Source organism: Ovis canadensis, chromosome 7 (assembly GCF_042477335.2).
Source record: "Ovis canadensis isolate MfBH-ARS-UI-01 breed Bighorn chromosome 7, ARS-UI_OviCan_v2, whole genome shotgun sequence".
Taxonomy (NCBI): Eukaryota; Metazoa; Chordata; class Mammalia; order Artiodactyla; family Bovidae; genus Ovis; species Ovis canadensis.
The window spans coordinates 21,163,226-21,183,643 of record NC_091251.1 but is presented as its reverse complement, the minus strand read 5'-3'; the positions used below and the strand labels follow the sequence as shown (position 1 = coordinate 21,183,643).

The 20,418-nt window shown below is 37.5% G+C and overlaps 1 protein-coding gene across 1 annotated transcript in view; it reads left to right on the top strand.

Annotated features, from left to right (window-relative positions):
* The window catches only part of WDR41 (WD repeat domain 41), a 47,000-nt gene that overhangs the window by 13,732 nt on the left and 12,850 nt on the right, over positions 1 to 20,418 (top strand). Inside the window, exons 3-7 of the mRNA XM_069595362.1 lie at positions 6,735 to 6,783; positions 7,986 to 8,118; positions 10,903 to 10,964; positions 11,742 to 11,853; positions 15,517 to 15,579. Coding sequence (XP_069451463.1) covers positions 6,735 to 6,783; positions 7,986 to 8,118; positions 10,903 to 10,964; positions 11,742 to 11,853; positions 15,517 to 15,579 — 419 coding nt within the window. The remainder of the gene's footprint in view (positions 1 to 6,734; positions 6,784 to 7,985; positions 8,119 to 10,902; positions 10,965 to 11,741; positions 11,854 to 15,516; positions 15,580 to 20,418) is intronic.

Genomic DNA, 20,418 nt, shown 5'->3' with positions numbered 1-20,418 from the left:
CCCAAACCCATGTCCAGCGAGTTGGTGATGCCGTCCAACCATCTCTTCCTCTGTCGTCCCCTTCTCCTCCTGCCCCCAATCCCTCCCAGCATCAGAGTCTTTTCAAATGAGTCAGCTCTTTGCATCAGGTGGCCAAAGTATTGGAGTTTCAGCTACAACATTGGTCTTTGCAATGAACACCCAAGACTGATCTCCTACAGAATGGACTGGTTGGATTTCCTTGCAGTCCGAGGGACTCTTAAGAGTCTTCTCCAACACCACAGTTCAGAAGCATCAATTCTTTGGTGCTCAGCTTTCTTTATAGTCCAACTCTCATATCCATACATGACCACTGGAAAAACCATAGCCTTGGCTAGATGGACCTTTGTTGGCAAAGTAATACCTCTGCTTTTGAATATACTATCTAGGTTGGTCATAACTTTCCTTCCAAGGAGTAAACATCTTTTAATTTCATGGCTGCAGTCATCATCTCCAGTGATTCTGGAGCCCCAAAAAATAAAGTCTGACACTGTTTCCACTGTTTCCCCATCTATTTCCCATGAAGTGATAGGACCAGATGCCATGATCTTAGTTTTCTGAATGTTGAGCTTTAAGCCAACTTTTTCACTCTCCTGTTTTACTTTCAATCAAGAGGCTTTTTAGTTCTTCTTCACTTTCTGCCATAAGGGTGGTGTCATCTGCATATCTGAGGTTATTCATATTTCTCCCAGCAATCTTGATTCCAGCTTGTGCTTCCTCCAGTCCAGCGTTTCTCATGATGTACTCTGCATATAAGTTAAATAAGCACAGTGACTATATACAGCCTGGACGTACTCCTTTTCCTATTTGGAACCAGTCTGTTGTTCCATGTCCAGTTCTAACTGTTGCTTCCTGACCTGCATACAGGTTTCTCAAGAGGCAGGTTAGGTGGTCTGGTATTCCCATCTCTTTCAGAATTTCCCACAGTTTCTTGTGATCCACACAGTCAAAGGCTTTGGCATAGTCAATACAGCAGAAATAGATGTTTTTCTGGAACTCTCTTGCTTTTTCCATGATCCAGTGGATGTTGGCAATTTGATCTCTGGTTCCTCTGCCTTTTCTAAGACCAGCTTGAACATCAGGAAGTTCACGGTTCATGTATTGCTGAAGCCTGGCTTGGAGAATTTTGAGCATTACTTTACTAGTGTATGAGATGAGTGCAATTGTGTGGTAGTTTGAGCATTCTTTGGCATTGCCTTTCTTTGGGATTGAAAGGAAAACTGACCTTTTCCAGTCCTGTGGCCACTGCTGAGTTTTCCAAATTTGCTGGCATATTGAATGTAGCACTTTGACAGCATCATCTTTCAGGATTTGAAATAGCTGAACTGGAATTCCATCACCTCCGCTAGGTTTGTTCGTAGTGATGCTTTCTAAGGCCCACTTGACTTCACATTCCAGGATGTCTGGCTCTAGGTGAGTAATCACACCATTGTGACTATATGTTTGCTTATTCACACTGCTTGAGAACAGTGCTTTCTTGATTTTATTATAAGTCAGCCACTGTACAAACTATTTTTCTTCTTTTTGGCCTTTTAAAAAATTTTTATTAATTTTTTAACTGAGGCATAATTACTTCACAGAATTTTTTTCTCTGTCAAACCTCAACATGTGTCAGCCATAGGTATATGTATATCCCCTCCCTCCTGAACCTCTCTCCCATCTCCCGCCCCATCCCACCCCTCTAGGTTGATATAGAACCCCTGTTTGAGTTTCTTAAGCCATACAGCAAATTCTTGTTGGCTGTCTATTTTACATATGATAATGTAAGTTTCCATGTTACTTTTTCCATACATCTCACCCTCTCCTCCCCTCTCTCCATGTCCATAAGTCTTTCTCTAGGTCTGTTTCTCCATTGCTTCCCTGTAAATGAGTTATTCAGTACCATTTTCCTAGATTGCATAAGTGAAAGCGAAGTCACTCAGTCGTGTCTGACTCTTTGTGACCCCCATGGACTGTAACCTACCAGGCTCCTCCGTCCATGGAATTTTTCAGGCAAGAGTACTGGAGTGGGTTGCCATTTCCTTCTCCAGGGGATCTTCCCGACCCAGGGGTCAAACCTGGGTCTCCCACATTGCAGGCAGATACTTTACCATCTGAACATACATATGCATTAGAATACAATATTTATCTTTCTCTTTCTGACTTACTTCACTCTGTGTAATCTGACCTCATCAGAACTGACTCACATGCACTCCTTTCTATGGCTGAGTGATATTCCACTGTGTATATGTGCCGCAGCTTCTTTATCCATTCGTCTGTCGTGGACATCTAGGCTGCCTCCACGTTCTAGCTGTTGTAAGCAGTGCTGCAGTGAACAGTGGGATACGCGCGTCTTTTTAAATCCTGGTTTCCTCAGCATATATGCTAGGAGTGGGATTGCTGGGACATATGGTGGTTTTATTCCTAGTTTTTTAAGGAATCTCCATACCATCTTCCATAGTGGCTGTATCAATTTACATTCCCACCAACAGTGCAAGAGGGTTCCCTTTTTGCCACACCCTCTCCAGTGTTTATTGTTTGTAGACTTTTGGTGAGGGCCATTCTGACTGGTGTGAGGTGAGATCTCATTGTAGTTTTGATATGCATTTCTCTAATAATAAGCAGTGTTGAGCATCTTTTCAAATTATTTTTCTTGATAGTGTTTGTATCATGGTTGCCTTCCACTCTACAAAATATAGATGATTGTTTTTTTGCCATGTAGTGAATGGATGGTAAAGAGTAGGGAAAAGCTATAATTTAGTTCATTACAGCCCTTTTTTCATGCCAAGAAACGAGGACTATTTCTTTAGTCCTTTAAACCTGCTAGAGGTAATCAGAAATGTGTTGGACTGGAAAGTGCCATATTGGAAAGATAAATACGATAAATGCTAAATTTCGTTGATTCTAAAAAGCCTATTTTCAGTACTATAACATCTCTAAAATTTGGATACATCATATAATTGGTGTCTTTCATTTATAACTGATAGCATTTTTCCTTAATAGTACATAAAATAATAGTATGTCTTACAGTTGATGTCTTATATATCTTTAGTACATTTCTAAACAATCACTGAATTTTAAGATCTTGAAATAAGAACCACATATAATTGATTTTGGCATTTCCCTAACACATGACATGAGATCTTACTATTTTGTGTGTATCAGTAAAGGATTTCTCTTAAAATCTTAGCTTTAGATTTGAATCTTTGGGTTCTATTAATTTAAAGTGTTTTAAAAAATTTTTGTATATTATTGTATGGCAGTATAGCCCCTATTTTTTCTTCCATTGACTATATTAAGCATTATTGGCATTTAATTACTTCTTTCATTGTTCCTTACTTCTTTGCATAGTTATAGTGTATCTTACTGTTAGGGATTCTTAGACTGAACTTTCATTTCTCATTTGGAGATGGCTAGAGTGTGTGCCTGACTGATGAGGATAAACTGACTTGAGATAAGCTGATACAGTGCTGCCAGTTTTCAGTTATCCACGCTAGGAGAATGGATAATCGTCATTTGTGAATGATCTTCCGTCCCTTTATTAGTTATTTTATGCTGGTGCTGGTATGTAGCAAAGTCAAACTGGTTTGCATTTTAAAGCTTTATGTTTCCTCTTTAGAGCAGGTAATAATAAATAGTGGAACAGCAAAAATAAAGAAAAGGCAATAGAATATGAGAATTGAAAAGCCTGAATAATACACAAACTGGATAATTGACCTCTGAATGATAAAAAGAAAACAATGGGCTGTGGATTCATGCATTACTATTGAGCATTGTTTAGACTGAGCATTGTTTAGATTTAACTTTTGTTTACCACTGATTGAATTAAAGTTTGAGATGAAATGCTCTGTATCTCATTTTTAAACTCTCAACCGTTCAATCATCTCTCATTGTGAAGTCATGAGATTCAGACATGATAAAGCAATAATGAGAAGTTAAAAATCAGGGCTAGAAAAAAGTATATTTTAAACCTGTACTCTTCTAAAAGGGAGAAAAGCAATTATAAGAGTTTCAAGAATCAATAGAAATTGATATTTTATACCAAAGAAATCTTAAGACCTTGAGTTCTGCCCTCCCCTTCATCATGGTACAAGTAAAAAGAAATCAATAGCCCTAGAAACATAAGCTGTTAAAGATTGACATCCAGCAGTATTTTTGATATTTAAGGCGTTGCTTCGTATTCTGATTCAGACAGTCTGTGTAATTCAGCATAAGAAATTGTTTTCAAATATAAAATTGTTTTCTTTTTAGTCTCCATATCTTTTATATATTCCATTTTGAAAACAGAATAAATGTTATGTATGGGTTTAAAAATAATTCTTTGTATGGTTTCTATCTAGTTAACTAAGACATTTTAAAAGGTCTTTTCTGTTAAAAAGATAAGTAGTTCTTTGTTAAAAATTACTAATGGACTCTGTCAGACTCTATTAGGCCAATTTCCCACCTCCTGGATAATCTCTTAGCTCCTGCAGTAGAAGATGTAATCAAAAGATTCTGCAGCAGGTACTGAGTATGGGAATAGCCAGAACCAGTGAGGACAGTAGCTAAGTATGAGGCTTTGAAACTGAGCATGAGAAATTTGAACTTGAAGCTCAGTTTGGACTGTTAAGGGAAGTGTTACATGACTGAAGTAGGGAGCTAATATGGATATCTATAGGGTAAAATTCAATAGAACAGAGACTCTCAGGGCCAAAGTATTAATAGTTTTTGTGTCATCAAGTATCAGTTCTCTCTCCCAATGACACACACAGCTCATGATGTTTACTTTAATGAAGATGTTTAAGGCATGCCCAGATTTTTGTGAAAACGCACCAACAGTCTTGCATGGAAGTACACATTTTCTAAACACCGTAGCTGCTCGTGGAGTACCACTTATTAATGGTTATTAAACCAGATGCAGTTCACAGCTGGCTCTCAACAATACCACTTCCTTCTCTCCCATTCAGAAAAGCAAACCTTGAATTCAAGTGAATAAAAAGTGATATTAGGAGAACAACTTTGAATTGATTTTGGTTCCCTGTGAGTTATTTACACACTTGTGTAGTACATTATTAACAAAGTTGATATGGTTACAATGTGACTGCTGTATACCACTGTGTTGGGACACTGCTTGAGAACAATGCTATCTTGATTTTATTATAATTCAGCCATTGTGATGAATAATCCTGTACAGATTATTTTTCTTGATAGTGTTTGTATCATGGTTATCTTCTACTCTACAAAATATAGATAGTTGGTTTTTGATCTGTAGTGGATGGATGGTAAAGAGTAGAAAAAAGCCATCTTTTTCAAGGATATACATTAAAAAAAAAAAACAGAAGCCAAACTTTCCCAACCAAAGGACACGAAAGGGAGATGGGATATTTATGTGAAAAGACCACAGAACTGAGAGGAACAAAGGAGAGATACTGGCTTTAAATATAGTAGAGTTAAAATATCTAAATACGTTTACCTAGAAAATAAGGAATCTAAGGACATGATTCCTTTGGTCTACTCCTGGAATATCACTGCCTGTCACTGTAGCTTTCCCTCAGCTTGGTTTTATGTCACTTCAGGGTTTAATCATATGATTTCAAAGGAAGGACTTTAAAGATCATTTATAGATCTCCCTAATTCTTAGTCTAACAGGTATTATAACTCTCTGAATGGTCTTATTCATCTTTGGATTTGCAGTACCTGACACAAAAATTATAAAATATTCTATAAAGATTTATTAAGGTGGCTTAAAGAACTTAATGTGCATTGATATTAGTAAGTCAGAATGCTATTAATAAAGTCTGATAATTCTTTTTAAAACATTCTATTCTTATTTATTTGACTGCGTCAGGCCTTCATTGTGGCATGCACACTCTTAGTTGTGGCAGGTGGGGTCTAGTTGCCCAACCAGGGATTGAACCCAGGCCCCCTGCATTGGGAGTAAGGAGTCTTATCTACTGGACCACCAGGGAAGTCCCTAAGGTCTGATTCAGTTCAGTTCAGTCGCTTAGTCGTGTCCGACTCTTTGAGACCCCATGAATCACAGCACGCCAGGCCTCCCTGTCCATCACCAACTCCCTGAGTTCACTCAGACTCATGTCCATCGAGTCTGTGATGCCATCCAACCATCTCATCCTCGGTCGTCCCCTTCTTCTCCTGCCCCCAATCCCTCCCAGCATCAGAGTCTTTTCCAATGAGTCAACTCTTTGCATGAGGTGGCCAAAGTACTAGAGTTTCAGCTTCAGCATCATTCCTTCCAAAGAAATCCCAGGGCTGATCTCCTTTAGGATGGACTGGTTGGATCTCCTTGCAGTCCAAGGGACTCTCAAGAGTCTTCTCCAACACCACAGTTCAAAAGCATCAATTCTTCAGCGCTCAGCCTTCTTCACAGTCCAACTCTCACATCCATACATGACCACAGGAAAAACCATAGCCTTGACTAGACGGACCTTAGTCGGCAAAGTAATGTCTCTGCTTTTGAATATGCTATCTAGGTTGGTCATAACTTTCCTTCCAAGGAGTAAGCGTCTTTTAATTTCATGGCTGCAGTCACCATCTGCAGTGATTTTGGAGCCCCCAAAAATAAAGTCTGACACTGTTTCCACTGTTTCCCCATCTATTTCCCATGAAGTGATAGGACCTGATGCCATGATCTTCGTTTTCTGAATGTTGAGCTTTAAGGTCTGATTAGTCTTAGTAATTTTAGCACTTAAATGTCATCAGTGATTTTTTGTTTTTCTTGACCTTTTTTCTCTAACCAGATTTGCATCTGCTGGTGATGATGGAACTGTAGTTGTGTGGAATGCCCAGGTGTGTATTGATTCTGTGTGGATTATGTAACACAGACATGACTGTGTTGAGTATGCATTCATAAACATTACCTGGAGATAAGCCTGCATATCAGTAGACTGAGCTGAATTAATGTTTGAAAAGGGCTGCTTAGGATGAATCCATTTACAGTGAGGACCAATGTTTCATAATAGAGTTTTTTATTTAAGATTTTTCCTGAGAAACAAATGCTAAATTATGGAAATAAATGTCTTAATTTTAATTAAGCAAGATTTAAGTTAGCAGCTATGTACTGACTCTGAAAATGAATCAGGTGTTGCTTTTTGTGAGAGTTTTTTCCAAATTGACAGTTTTTTTCTGAATTTTTCTTAATTGTTTGACAGCATAATATTCTTCATATGTTTCACTTTAATAGTAATGTAATAAAAGGTTTATTTTTTAAAAAATATTCAAGGCTTTACCAAATTTCTCTAGGTCCTGTCTTCCTAATCCTTGGATTCTCAAAGTATTCTCTTTTAAGCATTTATCTTCTCACCCTTGTTTGGATTGTTATCTATTCTGACTCCATCAGATCCTCATTTTTCAAGGGCTTTGCCTGTGATGGACACAGTTTAACATTACATTCATCACCTACATCATGAAATCCTGCAACCTTGGAGAGATTTGAAATTTATGTTACATTTTCTTTGCATTTTTGTATTTACTACTTGGGAAGTCAGTGAGAGACTGATGGATGAAGACATTGGATGGATGGGAAGAGCTGTTGATGTTAAATAGAAATAGAGTCAATACTGACTTTATGAGTGGTTGATACATTATTGGGCATCTACAGCCAATTGTTACTGTTTGCTGACTTTTATTTTCTTCTGCGATGTTATAAGATGGAGATAATAAATATTTGGATAATGAAGACTCCCTATATTTTCCCTGCTAAGTTACTGATATTTTATACTTAATTTATACAATTATAATCTTAAAACCAAATGGAAAGAGTATTCCTTAAAGTTTCCTATAACAATCTGCTATTTTCTATTAGAAAATAATTAAAATTATTTAAGCCTACTCTTTTAGCATCTGTTTAGATTCTGTTGCTTAAATTACAAAATCTAAGTAATTTCAGATGGAATGTATGTATTTTCTACCTGGTGGTTTTGCTTAATTTTGTCATTTAAGATTAAGTTATAAAATATAAAGTACTGTTAACATTTTTATTGATATTTCAGACAGGAGAAAAACTTTTGGAACTCAATGGACACACTCAAAAGATAACAGCTATTATTACATTGCCTTGTTTGGAAACTTGTGAAGAAAAAAATCAACGGATCTTGACAGCCTCTGCTGATAGAACAGTTATTATATCCTTAAATCTAGAACCAAGTGAAATAGCTGTGGAGACCCAAGGGACCAGTGCATACATTATTAGACTTTATCCTCTTGAGGCCTGTCTGTACATTCATGATTTAGCGAAAATGGTTTTGTTCTAGCCTTCATAAGGTGCTTCTTGAAAGTATTAGGTGTCTGAAAAAAATTAGATTGGAAGTAGCAAGTTAAGACTTAGTGTTGATGGAAACTCCATAACTAAAGCTGTTCTTCCCAGCTTTATATAAAATCACAAAAGATGGAGGAAATGGAAGAATGTAGGCTTAGAAATATTTATCATCTCAGTTTGCTTTTCAATTTAGAGAAACAAAGATGAGTTGAACCAGAGAATAATTCACATTTTCTTATATGCTTATTGTACAGCAAAATAAACTTAATGGTCCCAACCCATAAGAATCTTCTGACAATCCAAGTCTGGCAGAAAAGTGAATTAGCATGTGCTCAGTGTTTTATATGGAGAAGGCGATGGCACTCCACTCCAGTCCTCTTGCCTGGAGAATCCCATGGACAGAGGAGCCTGGTGGGCTGCAGTCCATGGGGTCGCAAAGAGTTGGACACAACTGAGTGACTTCACTTTCACTTTTCACTTTCATGCATTGGAGAAGGAAATGGCAACCCACTCCAGTGTTCTTGCCTGGAGAATCCCAGGGACAGGGGAGCCTGGTAGGCTGCTGTCTATGGGGTCATACACAGTCGGACACGACTGAAGTGACTTAGCAGCAGCAGCAGTGTTTTATATATTTAGTATTTTAAAACAATTTAAAAATGTAAATTACCTTCCCTCATACTTTTAGTTGAAAATTTAAGATGTAACAGCCATAATAAAGGAGAAGGCAGTGGCACCCCACTCCAGTACTCTTGCCTGGAAAATCCCATGGACGGAGAAGGCTGGTGGGCTGCAGTCCATGGGGTCGCTGAGAGTTGGACAGGACTGAGCGACTTCAGTTTCACTTTTCACTTTCATGCATTGGAGAAGGAAATGGCAATCCACTCCAGTGTTCTTGCCTGGAGAATCCCAGGGATGGGGGAGCCTGGTGGGCTGCTGTCTCTGGGGTCTCACAGAGTCGGGCACGACTGAAGTGACTTAGCAGCAGCAGCCATAGTAAAGTTTTATAAATTGCATGTTTATGTGCCAGGCACTGTTCTGTTTTGCATTTATTAACCCATTTAAGTCTTATAATAAGTATTTTTATTATTTTCATTTATAAATAAGAAGAGAGAGGCAAAGAGAGGTTAAGTAAATGGCCCAAGTTCATGGGCCAAAGGCCTGACTGCAGAGTCATTGCTCTGAATTGCTATGTGATACTGCTTTCATCAAATATTTTTCTTAAAGGTAGCCTTTTTATATTTGTATGAGAATTTAATCTATGAAGGCTATAGCTAATCTTGCATTGCCTTTTCTTTTTTAAGTGTCATAGAATAGCTTTAAAAAGTCTGTGCTTATCTGAGAATTCTATTTAAATAACTTCAGGTGTTAGTGAAGTTGAGTTTTAGAGTAAGCCCAAAGGTGTAGGTGTTTCTTAGGCTTCTATAGAACTAAGACATACTTTATGACACATTTTAAATAAGCTTGTCAGCTGAAGTGATTTTTAGACAGATTGCCAATAGGTGGTAGAAATTCACAAAAAGATTTAGGTGGAGATAAAATGATATACTCTGGTAGTTACAATGTTGCATAATCAGAGGCATAAATGTACTTTAGTATGTTTTGGTCACAGTAGCTTTACTACCATTGTTCTGTTGAGGCACATGTTATTTTATGGCCTAAAGCTCTTTTTTTGTTTGTTTTCTATATCATTATAATCTCTGCAAAAGTAGAATATAAAATTCTTTTTATTAGACTGCTCCTAAAGTACTAGAATACTATTTAGACATAATTGTTAAAATTACTATTACAGTACAGACATGGGTAGCTGGGACAATATCAGTATAAACTCTAAACGGTGAATGCTAGTATAGAGTAATTTCCTTTGCTGAATGACTTTTCTTGTTAACAATAATTTCAGGTTGCTTTGTTAGTAGTTCCATTTATTCAGATGAATTTTAAATTTACCATGCTTGGGTATTTGCTGTTAACTAACTTCATTAATTAAATGCTGAGTGTAGGTTTTTTTTGGTCAAATTATAATCTTGAGAGTCTATATGTGTGTGTGTATATACATTTATATGTAAATATGTTCTCATATAAAATGTATATCTTACCATAGGAAATGGTACGAAAAACTTGAAAATTGTTATGCTCCTTAAGTCAAACTAATCTTGGACCTTTTATGAGAGGTCTTGAAATTATTCTAAATATGGATATAGGTATTTGGTTACTGTCTTCTTTGAATTAAGATAACTAGTAAAATCATGCCAGGCATGTTGAGGGAGCTTTCAGTTAGTTAATTAATGGATGTGATAGTTTTTAGTACGAATATTTTATGTTCTGTGTTTATTAGATTATGGTAGACTGTTTTGGAGAGTAAAAGTTAAATTTTTTATAGTTGCAATATTTAATGCTTAGAAAGATTTGATATTCAGACCATTCATTCTGTTGGTATTTTCAAATGGTTTTATAGTAAAATTTATATCAAACTTATTTTAGATTATAAGCTTGCTATGTTAAGTTGATTTTTGTAGTAGTATAAATACAAAATACTTTATGCTTTGTATATTTTCTACATAAAATGTGTCATATTTGTAATTTAATTATTAGAAAAGTTATCTCATAATGTTTTGAAATTCTGCTTAGAAATTATTTCTTAACATAAATTTAGAAATGGGATTGTGATACTGGTAGACAAGTTCAGAAAGTGTCATCCTTCCAGTCTACTGTAAAGGTAAATCTGATCAGATATTTTATGGTGATAATCTTTTTATTTCAGAAAAAGTTTTCTAATGATTTAGATGAAATTATCTTTGCAGGTTTAAAAAATTATTTCTTCTGCACATACCTACAGCTATTTGATTCTTCTAAGATTAGATTTTGGGGAGTATGTATATTAAATGCTAGAATGTTTAAATTTTAAATTAGAGCAAGAGGTGAGTCTCTATAGTAAGATAAGGAAAAAGGTAGTACCTAGTATGTTTCTAGTAGGTAATTCTAGGAAGAGATACTACTTTCCAAGAGATATGGCAGTAGCTAGTCTTTTTTTGTTGTTGTTCTTCGTTTTAGCTTTAAACTTGAAACACGGAGCTATTTGTGCTTCCCTATCTGTTTTCTGTAAAATCATAATTTAGTAGCAGTTACTTATTTCCAAAACAAAATCTTCTGTGGCTAATTGGTGGCTACTCTTAGGTTCATTTTATAAACATACTAATTGGGGCTTATTATTGATAGAAACTCTGCTACACATTGGAGAAATAAACTTGGATAAGACTTGGCTACTTTCGTTCCTATAGAAGAAATTACCTTAGATGGTCTCAGAAAGTGCTACTGGGTTTCAATAATTTCAGCAGGCTTGGGGAAAGATACTAGTAAAAAGAAATAGTGTTTCCTCATTTACTTTGAAGATTACTGATCTCTTGAAGGGAAAGGGTATCAACCTTGTGGACATATTTTAAAACCACTGAATGCTTGAATTTCTAAACTGATAAATATTTTGCATGTTTTACAGTGTTTAGCTGTTCTTCAGAGACTAGGTGTTTGGCTCTCTGGTGGGAATGATCTGTGTGTGTGGAACCGAAAATTAGATCTTCTGTGTAAGACGAGTCACCTTTCTGATACAGGTAAAAACAGATAGACACTAAAATAAAGACACAGTGAATCTTCAAAGAGACTTTCCATGACTACAACAGTAATATAGGAGCTTTTCTTTTAAATCCTGAATATAATATAAGATGTAGCCATATTTTCCAATTCAGGTGAAGCGGTGTGTGAAATATATTTCCATTTCAAATTGGAAGGAAAAGATTCTGCCTCTTTTGGCTTCTTCGCCCCTTCTAACAGAATTTCTCAAAAGTGAACAAGAAAAGCCTTTTCTTATATGTTCCTGGACCATGCCCTCCACTGAGTTTGATGAGCCTGTTGACACCTGGAAGCAGATCTTTATGACTTTACAAAAGTATTTTCTTCATTTGTAGGGTCATCAGACTTTGCATAGAATCGTAAGGATGCCCTCATTTTACAGTTGGTTTTACTAAGGAAATTTCATTCATGTGCAAATGTAAAAACAGAATTCTGTTTTCTCAGAAAAAAATCAGTTTTGACTTACATTGGTATCAAAAAACTTAAAGAATAAAAATTTATTCAGAATAAAAATATTTAAGTGTAAATGAGTAAATTTAAGTGACAGTAACCTTAAAATCATGTGATCCACAATTAAGTATTTTTGTTTCTAAAAGTAATGAAATGAACCCATGGTCATCCTAGAAAGAATACAGGCATACCTTGTTTTCTCGCACTTTGCTTTATTTGGCTTTGCAGATGATGCGTTTTTTACAAATTGTTTGTGGCAATGCTGCATCATGCAAGTCTTTCCACTATTTTTCCAGCAGCATTTGTTCACTTTGTGTTTCTGTCACATTGTGATAATTCTTGAAATATTTCACATCCTCCAACAGCAAAAAGAACTGCCTGAAGGCTCAGCTAATTGTTCATATTTTTTTAGCAATAAAGTATTTTACAATTAAGGTACATACATTGTCTTTTAGACATAATACTATTGCACATTAAATAGATGACAGTATAACGTTAACAACTATTATCAGTTCAGTTCAGTTGCTCAGTCGTGTCCGACTCTTTGCGACCCCAGGCACTGCAGCATGCTAGGCTTCCCTGTCCACCCCCAATTTCTGGAGCCTGCTCAAACTCATGTCCATTGAGTTAGTGATGCCATCCAACCGTCTCATCCTCTGTCATCCCCTTTTCCTCCTGCCCCCCAGTCTTTCCCAGCATCAGGGTCTTTTTCAGTGAGTCAGTTCTGCACATCAGGTGACCAAAGTATTGGAGTTTCAACTTTAGCATCTGTTCTTCCAATGAATATTCAGTACTGATTTCCTTTAGGATGGACTGGTTTGATCTTGCCGTCCAAGGGACTCTCAAGAGTGTTTTCCAACACCACAGTTCAAAAGCATCAGTTCTTCGGTGCTCAGCCTTCTTTATAGTCCAACTCTCACATCCATAAATGACTACTGGAAAAACCATAGTTTTGACTAGATGAATCTTTGTCAGGAAAGTAATGTCTCTGCTTTTTAATATGCTGTCTAGGTTGGTCACAGCTTTTCTAACAAGGAGCAAGCGTCTTTTAATTTCATGGCTGCAGTCACCATCTGCAGAGATTTTGGAGCCCAAGAAAATGAAGTCTGTCACTTGTTTCATTGTTTCCCCATCTATTTGCCATGGAGTTACGGGACCAGATGCCATGATCTTCGTTTTTTGAATGTTGAGTTTTAAGCCAGCTTTTTCACTACTGTTATATGCAGGGGGAAATTTAAAAATTTGTGTGACTTGCTTTACTGTGATAATTGCTTTATTTTGGTGGTCAGGAACCAAACCCAAAATATCTTCAAGGTATGCCTGTGTTATTAAAGCATATTATTGTTGTCTTAGAGTAGTAGAAGCCCTGTGAGTTGAAGTTACACTTCTTCATTGGAACTAGCTTATCTCCATGTGGGTATTATAGAATACTAGAAAAATAATATAATGTCTTAATAAAACTAAATCCCTAACTTATTAGGATTTATAGTTTAGCTTCTCAGTTCCCCACTTGATCACTAGTAATCTTGTTTGTAGTGGTAAAGAACTCGCCTGCCAGTGCAGGAGACTTAGTAGTGTGCGGTCCATCCCTGGGTCAGGGGGATCCCCTGGAGGAGGGCGTGGCAACCCACTCCGGTGTTCTTGCCTGGAGAATCCCATGGACAGAAGGGCCAGGCAGGCTACAGTCCATAGGGTTGCAAAGAGCCAGACACGAATGAAGTGACGTAGCATGCACGCACACAGGTTGTAAAATGCTGAAATCAGGGCTAAAAAGGGCCTTTTGCCTGTTAATGGAAATAATCACCTGTTTCTGCAGTTCCCCTGCCCTTTGCAAATTAGCTCTGAGTACTGTGCTTTAAGTAGTCACAGTATTGCCCTGCTTATCAGTAAGAGATAGCAGTAAACCTTTGAGAAAATCAGTTAGAAAGCTTTTAAAACACCTTAAGTTGCCATTGGTGAGCTTTTCATGATTTGGATTTTCCAAATTACTGGATGCCAAATAGTTAGCAGTACTATTAGATCCTTATTTTATGAAACTCCTTTCACTAAGCCTTGCTTGATTTATAGACTGGCAGGGCTTTTAGGGACAGTTATTATATATTTGGAAATAAGCAAAAATAATCTTAGTATGATAAAATGGAAGGAGCCTTGGACTAGAAAACAGGACATCCATGCCCTTTTCAACAGTATGGTCTGTGATTCTGTGTATTAAGTTGCTACTTCTGGATTATTGAGTTTATAGTAATTTTATTTCATAAATAATCAACATTTTTTTAACAAGCTGTTTTCAGCATCTGTAATTGTCTGCTGTTCTCCCTTCCCCTGCTCTCCTCTCTCTTCTGCTTCTTTATCCTGTACACTGTTCCTCCCGTTTCTCCTCCTCTGCCATCAATGCCCTGTCCTTGACCATGGAAAAATATAAAACATATTGGTAAAACCTATGTGGAGGGAAGATGTTGGCCAGAAGTACTCCCCAAGTGGGAAGGTAAAGCAGATGAGGATATTTTCCCAATTAGCATATGTGTTATGAATTACTATATAAAAATTACACATATTTTATAAGGGAAAAGTTAACTTTAATAAACAAGTTTTGTGCCAACACATATGGTAGTTCTAAATCTAACGCATGAATTCTGTAATTTTTGCTGACAAAAGTGACAATTATATCTTACAGAAGTCGTGGTTATCCTAAAATCATTTCACTTGAAATGTGATGGAATATTGAATCTGATTATTCTAGTAATACAGGGAATTTTGTAAATGTACTGATTGATTATAAACATACTATTTGAAGGACACTTTCTTAGCTGTTGACTGTTGGCTCATTTATTTGCTGCCAGGGAGTTCACCCAGGCTTCTTAAATTTACATTGAGGCAAAATGCCAATTTTGTATTTCATTTGAGCTAGCCATCTTGTAAATGGCAATGATGATTATCTTAAGGGCTCCCTGGTAAATAAGTTTGCCACAATAGTACAGATATTCAAAGAGCATTTTCTACCCTTAATAAATCAATAAAGCCTTCGAGAGATCTTACTGACTTTTCACAAAGTCGTTTTCACATGCAAGTGTGATGTAGCAAATTGTGTGAGCTTTATTGTTACCATCCTCTTTGAAGAAATGACTAATATAAATCTGAAAATGTTTTTGATCTAATCTATTAAGAAAATAATTAACTTTTATATGTTTTTGAAGGGGTCAGTGCTTTGATTGAAATACCTAAGAACTGTGTTGTGGCAGCAGTTGGCAAAGAACTGAGTGAGTATGGTTTTCTCTCCCTTCATTTCTTCCTTTTTTAAATTTTAAATTAGCCTTGTGTAAACATTTCGGAAAGACTAATTCGGCTTTTTATTTAAAGGACATCTTTCCCTGCCCCAGTCTTGGCCTCCTGGAATTATTGAAGTGATATGGAACCTGAGACATTTTCAAGATGTTAGGTCAGCTCTTGTACCACACTTGGTCTAGCATAGGCAAGTGGGCAAGGTTAGCCCACTCCTCTGATGCTGGAGAGGGCCATTTACATCCCACAGTCCTCTCTGCTGATGACCCACACTCACTCAGCAAAAACTTTAGCTACATAAAACAACACCAACATTCTGAAAACCAAAAACGAGCTGGGTTTGGAAGAGGGTTATTATGGGAGTTGAGTAAGACAGGAGCTGTGGAAATCAGAGTGGGACCCATTTTCTTGGAGGGTGGAGTTTGCACCGCTTCCCTCAGAGGAGTGGGATGGCAGAAGGAGAGAGAGCAAGAGGAGTGTGGTAAATGCGCTAGCTGGTTATGAACATGCCATTTGAAGGCCAGTCTCTTACTGTCGGCTGTTGGCTCACTCATTTACTGCCAGGAGTCTGCAGTTTAAAAAGAAACCAAACCTGTTATGCTCGCTACCTTACGGATAAAAATTGTGTGCTGAGAAGTGACGGAGTTGCTTTTTAAAATCTGGTTTTTTCTTGAAGAATTTGTCTAATGAAGCCCAGAGGGCATTTGATATTACTTGTGCTGCTACTACTAGAGACCATTCTCGAGATTTACCGTGATCATCAGTTGGCATGTTTGCAAATGCCAGTGAGAAATGAGCTCATGGTTTACCAGTTGTAAGCTGCTATCTGCAGGCTCTGCTCCTTTGCAGTCAAGTTTTTCTTTCTTCAACTGAACTTTCCCTGTGTAGTCATGTCTGAGAAGTAATTTTTTAGACCCAATGCTTATGCTTTCTTTTCATAAGCAGCTTCTAAAGATAAAATTTAGTGTTTAAGTTTTTTTTTCTTTTTTTATTCCTTGCAGAAATTCAGTTTTCCCATGTTCTTTATTGTGCTGGAAAGATGCCTCGCTTTTCCCTGCTTTTTTCCTCTTGTTGCTAATCAGTCACTTGTGTTTGCTGGTTTTACTCTCAGTGGTTCTCAAAATGTAGTGTGCATGAGGCTGACCTGAAGGACTTGTTAAGAACACAAAATACTGGGCCTTACTCCCAGAGCTTCTAGTTCACTGGTTCTGGAGTGGGGCCTGAGCGTCTGCATTCTAACATGCACTGGGAGTGCTGAGGTGGTTCTGGGGCCATTCTTTGAGGGCAGCTGCTCTAAATATTTTGATCCACTTCTTTCCATCTCACTAGTGTTGCTCTGTTCAGGTCCTCTTCTCTTTTGCCTGGTTGGTCTGTTGCGATAGTCTCCTGACTTATTTTCATTCCTCTACTTTATTTATTTTTTTGAATGTGTACTTAACAATGCTTAAACAGTACTTTAGCCATTGCCGTTGTCTGGAGAACACATTGAAAGCATAAATATTTACGAAAGATTATTGTATTCAGATAATGGTGAAGTATTAGTAAGATGTCTAAATATATGTAATGTGGAGTGTCCAAAGGGCTTCCCAGGTGGCTCAGTGGTAAAGAATCCGCCTGCCAATGCATGACATGCAGGAGGCCCAGGCTGGATCCCAGGGTCAGAAAGATCCCCTATGGAAGAAAATGGCAATCCATACCAGTATACCTGCCCGGAGAACCCCACAGACAGACGAGGGTCACAAAAGAGTCAGACATGATTGAGTAGGCATGCCCAGAGTGTCCAAATATAATCCCCCATGATGGAGTTAGTAGCAAGTAAAATAAAATCTCTTTTAAGTATATGCCTATTCAGCATGCCTGCGTGCTTAGTCGTTTCCAACACTTTGCAACCCCCCTGGACTGTAGCCTGCCAGGCTCCTCCGTCCATGGTCCATAACGGCTCTCCAGGCAAGAATACTGGAGCAGGCTGCCACTTCCCTTTTCAGGGGATTTTCCTGACCCAGAGATTGAACCTGCACCTCCTGTGACTCCTGCGTTGCAGGTGGATTCCCTCCCTGCTGAGCCATCAGGGAAGCCCTTACCTTTCTAATTTATGTGACTGTTTGCATATATTTCAGATACTTGCACATTGTTGCACAAATACTGTGACTGTTTGAATCCATATCAAAATTTGGATACCGGTGAAATTAATTCACCATGATATAGCCTGCTTGGTTGGCTGGTTAGGTATGGCCATTCCCTTCTCTATTTTGGTGCTTCTAAACAATGTTTTCAATGAAAACATTAAAAACTCCAAACTGGAAACAAAATAAGCTACCATTTACCACCCTCATTTTGTAAAAATAACTTTAACAACAAAATACGAAGAACGTGACCTCAAGAAAAAAGTACAGGGCTTTAAATTGAATACATTTAGATTTATTAAAAAAAAAAAAAAAAACTTATGTGGCCTTATTTTTTCTCCCATTTTTGCTCCAGATGAATGAAGTCTTTGCCCTAAGGACGAATGTAATCATGCCTACATGATGAAGTCCAGGCCTTTCAGCATATCAGATCATGCCTTCCATGATCTCCCCCTGCTTCCCCTGAGTCTTGTCTCACTGGTGGCTAATTTGCATTTCCTGGAACCCCCCCCAGCCTGAGGTGGTTCTCACCACCTTCCTTTCTCTTGTCACCTGTATTGGACTTGACGATTTCCCCCTGCTTCCCTTGAGTCTTGCATCACTGCTGGCTAATCCACATTTCCTGGAACCCCCCAGCCCGAGGTGGTTCTCACCTCTGCCTTCCTTTCTCTTGTCACCCGTATTGGACTTGACCACATAATTCATTGTCCTCTTTAATCTGGCTCATCACTACTTACTCTTTAAGAGCGCAGCTCTAGTATTTCTTTTTTCAAGGATGAAGCCTTGCTTACCTTATGCCTCCCCTCCCGGAGGTTTTACCTGTGCATTCTCGTAATCTCATGTCTACTGTTTAACTTACTACTCTAAAAACTTATGTTTGCTTTTTGGTCTCTCTTTGCCCCGCCCCTTCAGAGTATTAGTGCTTTGGTGACTGAAATGTTCTTCATCTTTCTCCTAACAGATAAAGAGATTTTTATTGAATGAATTAGTGAATTCATTGAAATAGTAATAAACACTGATGCCTCAACAGAAATTAGAATATCATCTAAAAAAGGGAAGAAATTAAAGTTGGTTTTATTCAAAATAATTTATAAAAAATACAAATATTCTTAAAAATGAGGGTTTCCATTTTACTTAGCCTCAAAATAGGGCTTCCCGTGTGGTTCAGACGCTAAGGAATCCTCCTGCAATGTGGGACACTTGGGTTCTATTCCTGGGTTGGGAAGATCTCCTGAAAAAGGGAACGGCTACCCACTCCTGTATTCTGGCCTGGAGAATTCCATGGACAGAGGATCCTGGCGGGCTACAGTCCATGGGGTTTCAAAGAGTTGTACACCACTGAGTGACTTCAACTTTTTCATAAAGTAAATACGTAGTGCCGTTTTCCTTATGGAAAATAAGTTTTATTCTTTTCAATGTACTATCTTTTCTATTTCTAAGACAAGTTTGTGCCCCTGTCCTTGGTTTTAAGTGTTCCATACCAATTTCTCTTTTTCTAATGTGAATCTTCTCAACAGGAAATAAAATTTCGGTGTGCACTGCCTGTAGTTACTTTGAGGCTTTTATTAGCTGGGCAGGACTATCATCACTCTGAATACTTATCCTGGTTCAAAAGTTCAAGATTTTTCTGTTAACCCTTTTTTAGAATTGACTGTTGCTTTTCTTTTATCTTCTAATTCATGTTTATTTCCTTGAAGTTATTACCTATGTGACCCTTGTGAATACTTGACTATAGAGACTATATTTATGAACCTAACAGTTTCACATTGTCTTTAGTACTTCGTAGTTTTCTGGTCACGGTTTCAGTTTGTTCTCCCTGTTAATTGGATTAAACAGTACAGTGCCTGCTTGTTATTCTGTAATCTCGATCTCAGCATCATTTGGTAGTATTCCAACAAAAGGAGAATTTTCACTCTACTTTGCTAGGTATCAGAAAGAGTCCCCTTTCTGATAGACAACCACAGTTTCTAAGACCTTCATCTGACATTAAATAACCTTTGTAGAGGTTTGTCATTTGGTAAAATGTGCCCAGAGACATAGAAGGAAATGTGGTGTGACCTGTTTTCCAGAGAGACGTGTGAGAAAGAAGAGAAACTTAGTAATAAGCCATCACTTGGGAGGAATATGACCTCTGAGATACTAGTTTTTCTAAACTGTGAGCAGCCACAGCACTTGGTGCTGGGGCCTATTATAGCACCGACTACATTGATTCTGAGCTTGTTAATAAGTCTCACTCCCAGTCTTGATGAGTATTTCAGGGCAGTAACTGGAACCTAGTCACATATAATATCTAAGTTCCTGGAGCATCATAATAAGTGTTCAGTAAATGTTTGTTTATCGAATCTTTCCAGTTGATTTGATTTTGAGTTTTCTATACTGATTAATGTTAGGATTAATACAAGTTTATATAAAACTGTTTGTTAAACTCAGTTGAATAAAGCAACACTACAGTCCAAAAGAACTGTATAACACACAAAAATGATAAGGCATATCTTCTCAGAGAATTTGTAATTTAATGGTGTAAGCTTAGATATCAAGAAAAGTAAACAAGTAACAACTGCTGAAGTCTTCACCGATTTGAAGTTAAGCACAAATGTATAGCTTATTTTGCAGCAGTATTTACTGGCCTGGCATGAGGAGAGAAGGCTAATGGTTGGGGGTGATTCAGGGATCCGGACCAGTGCTGGCTAAGGA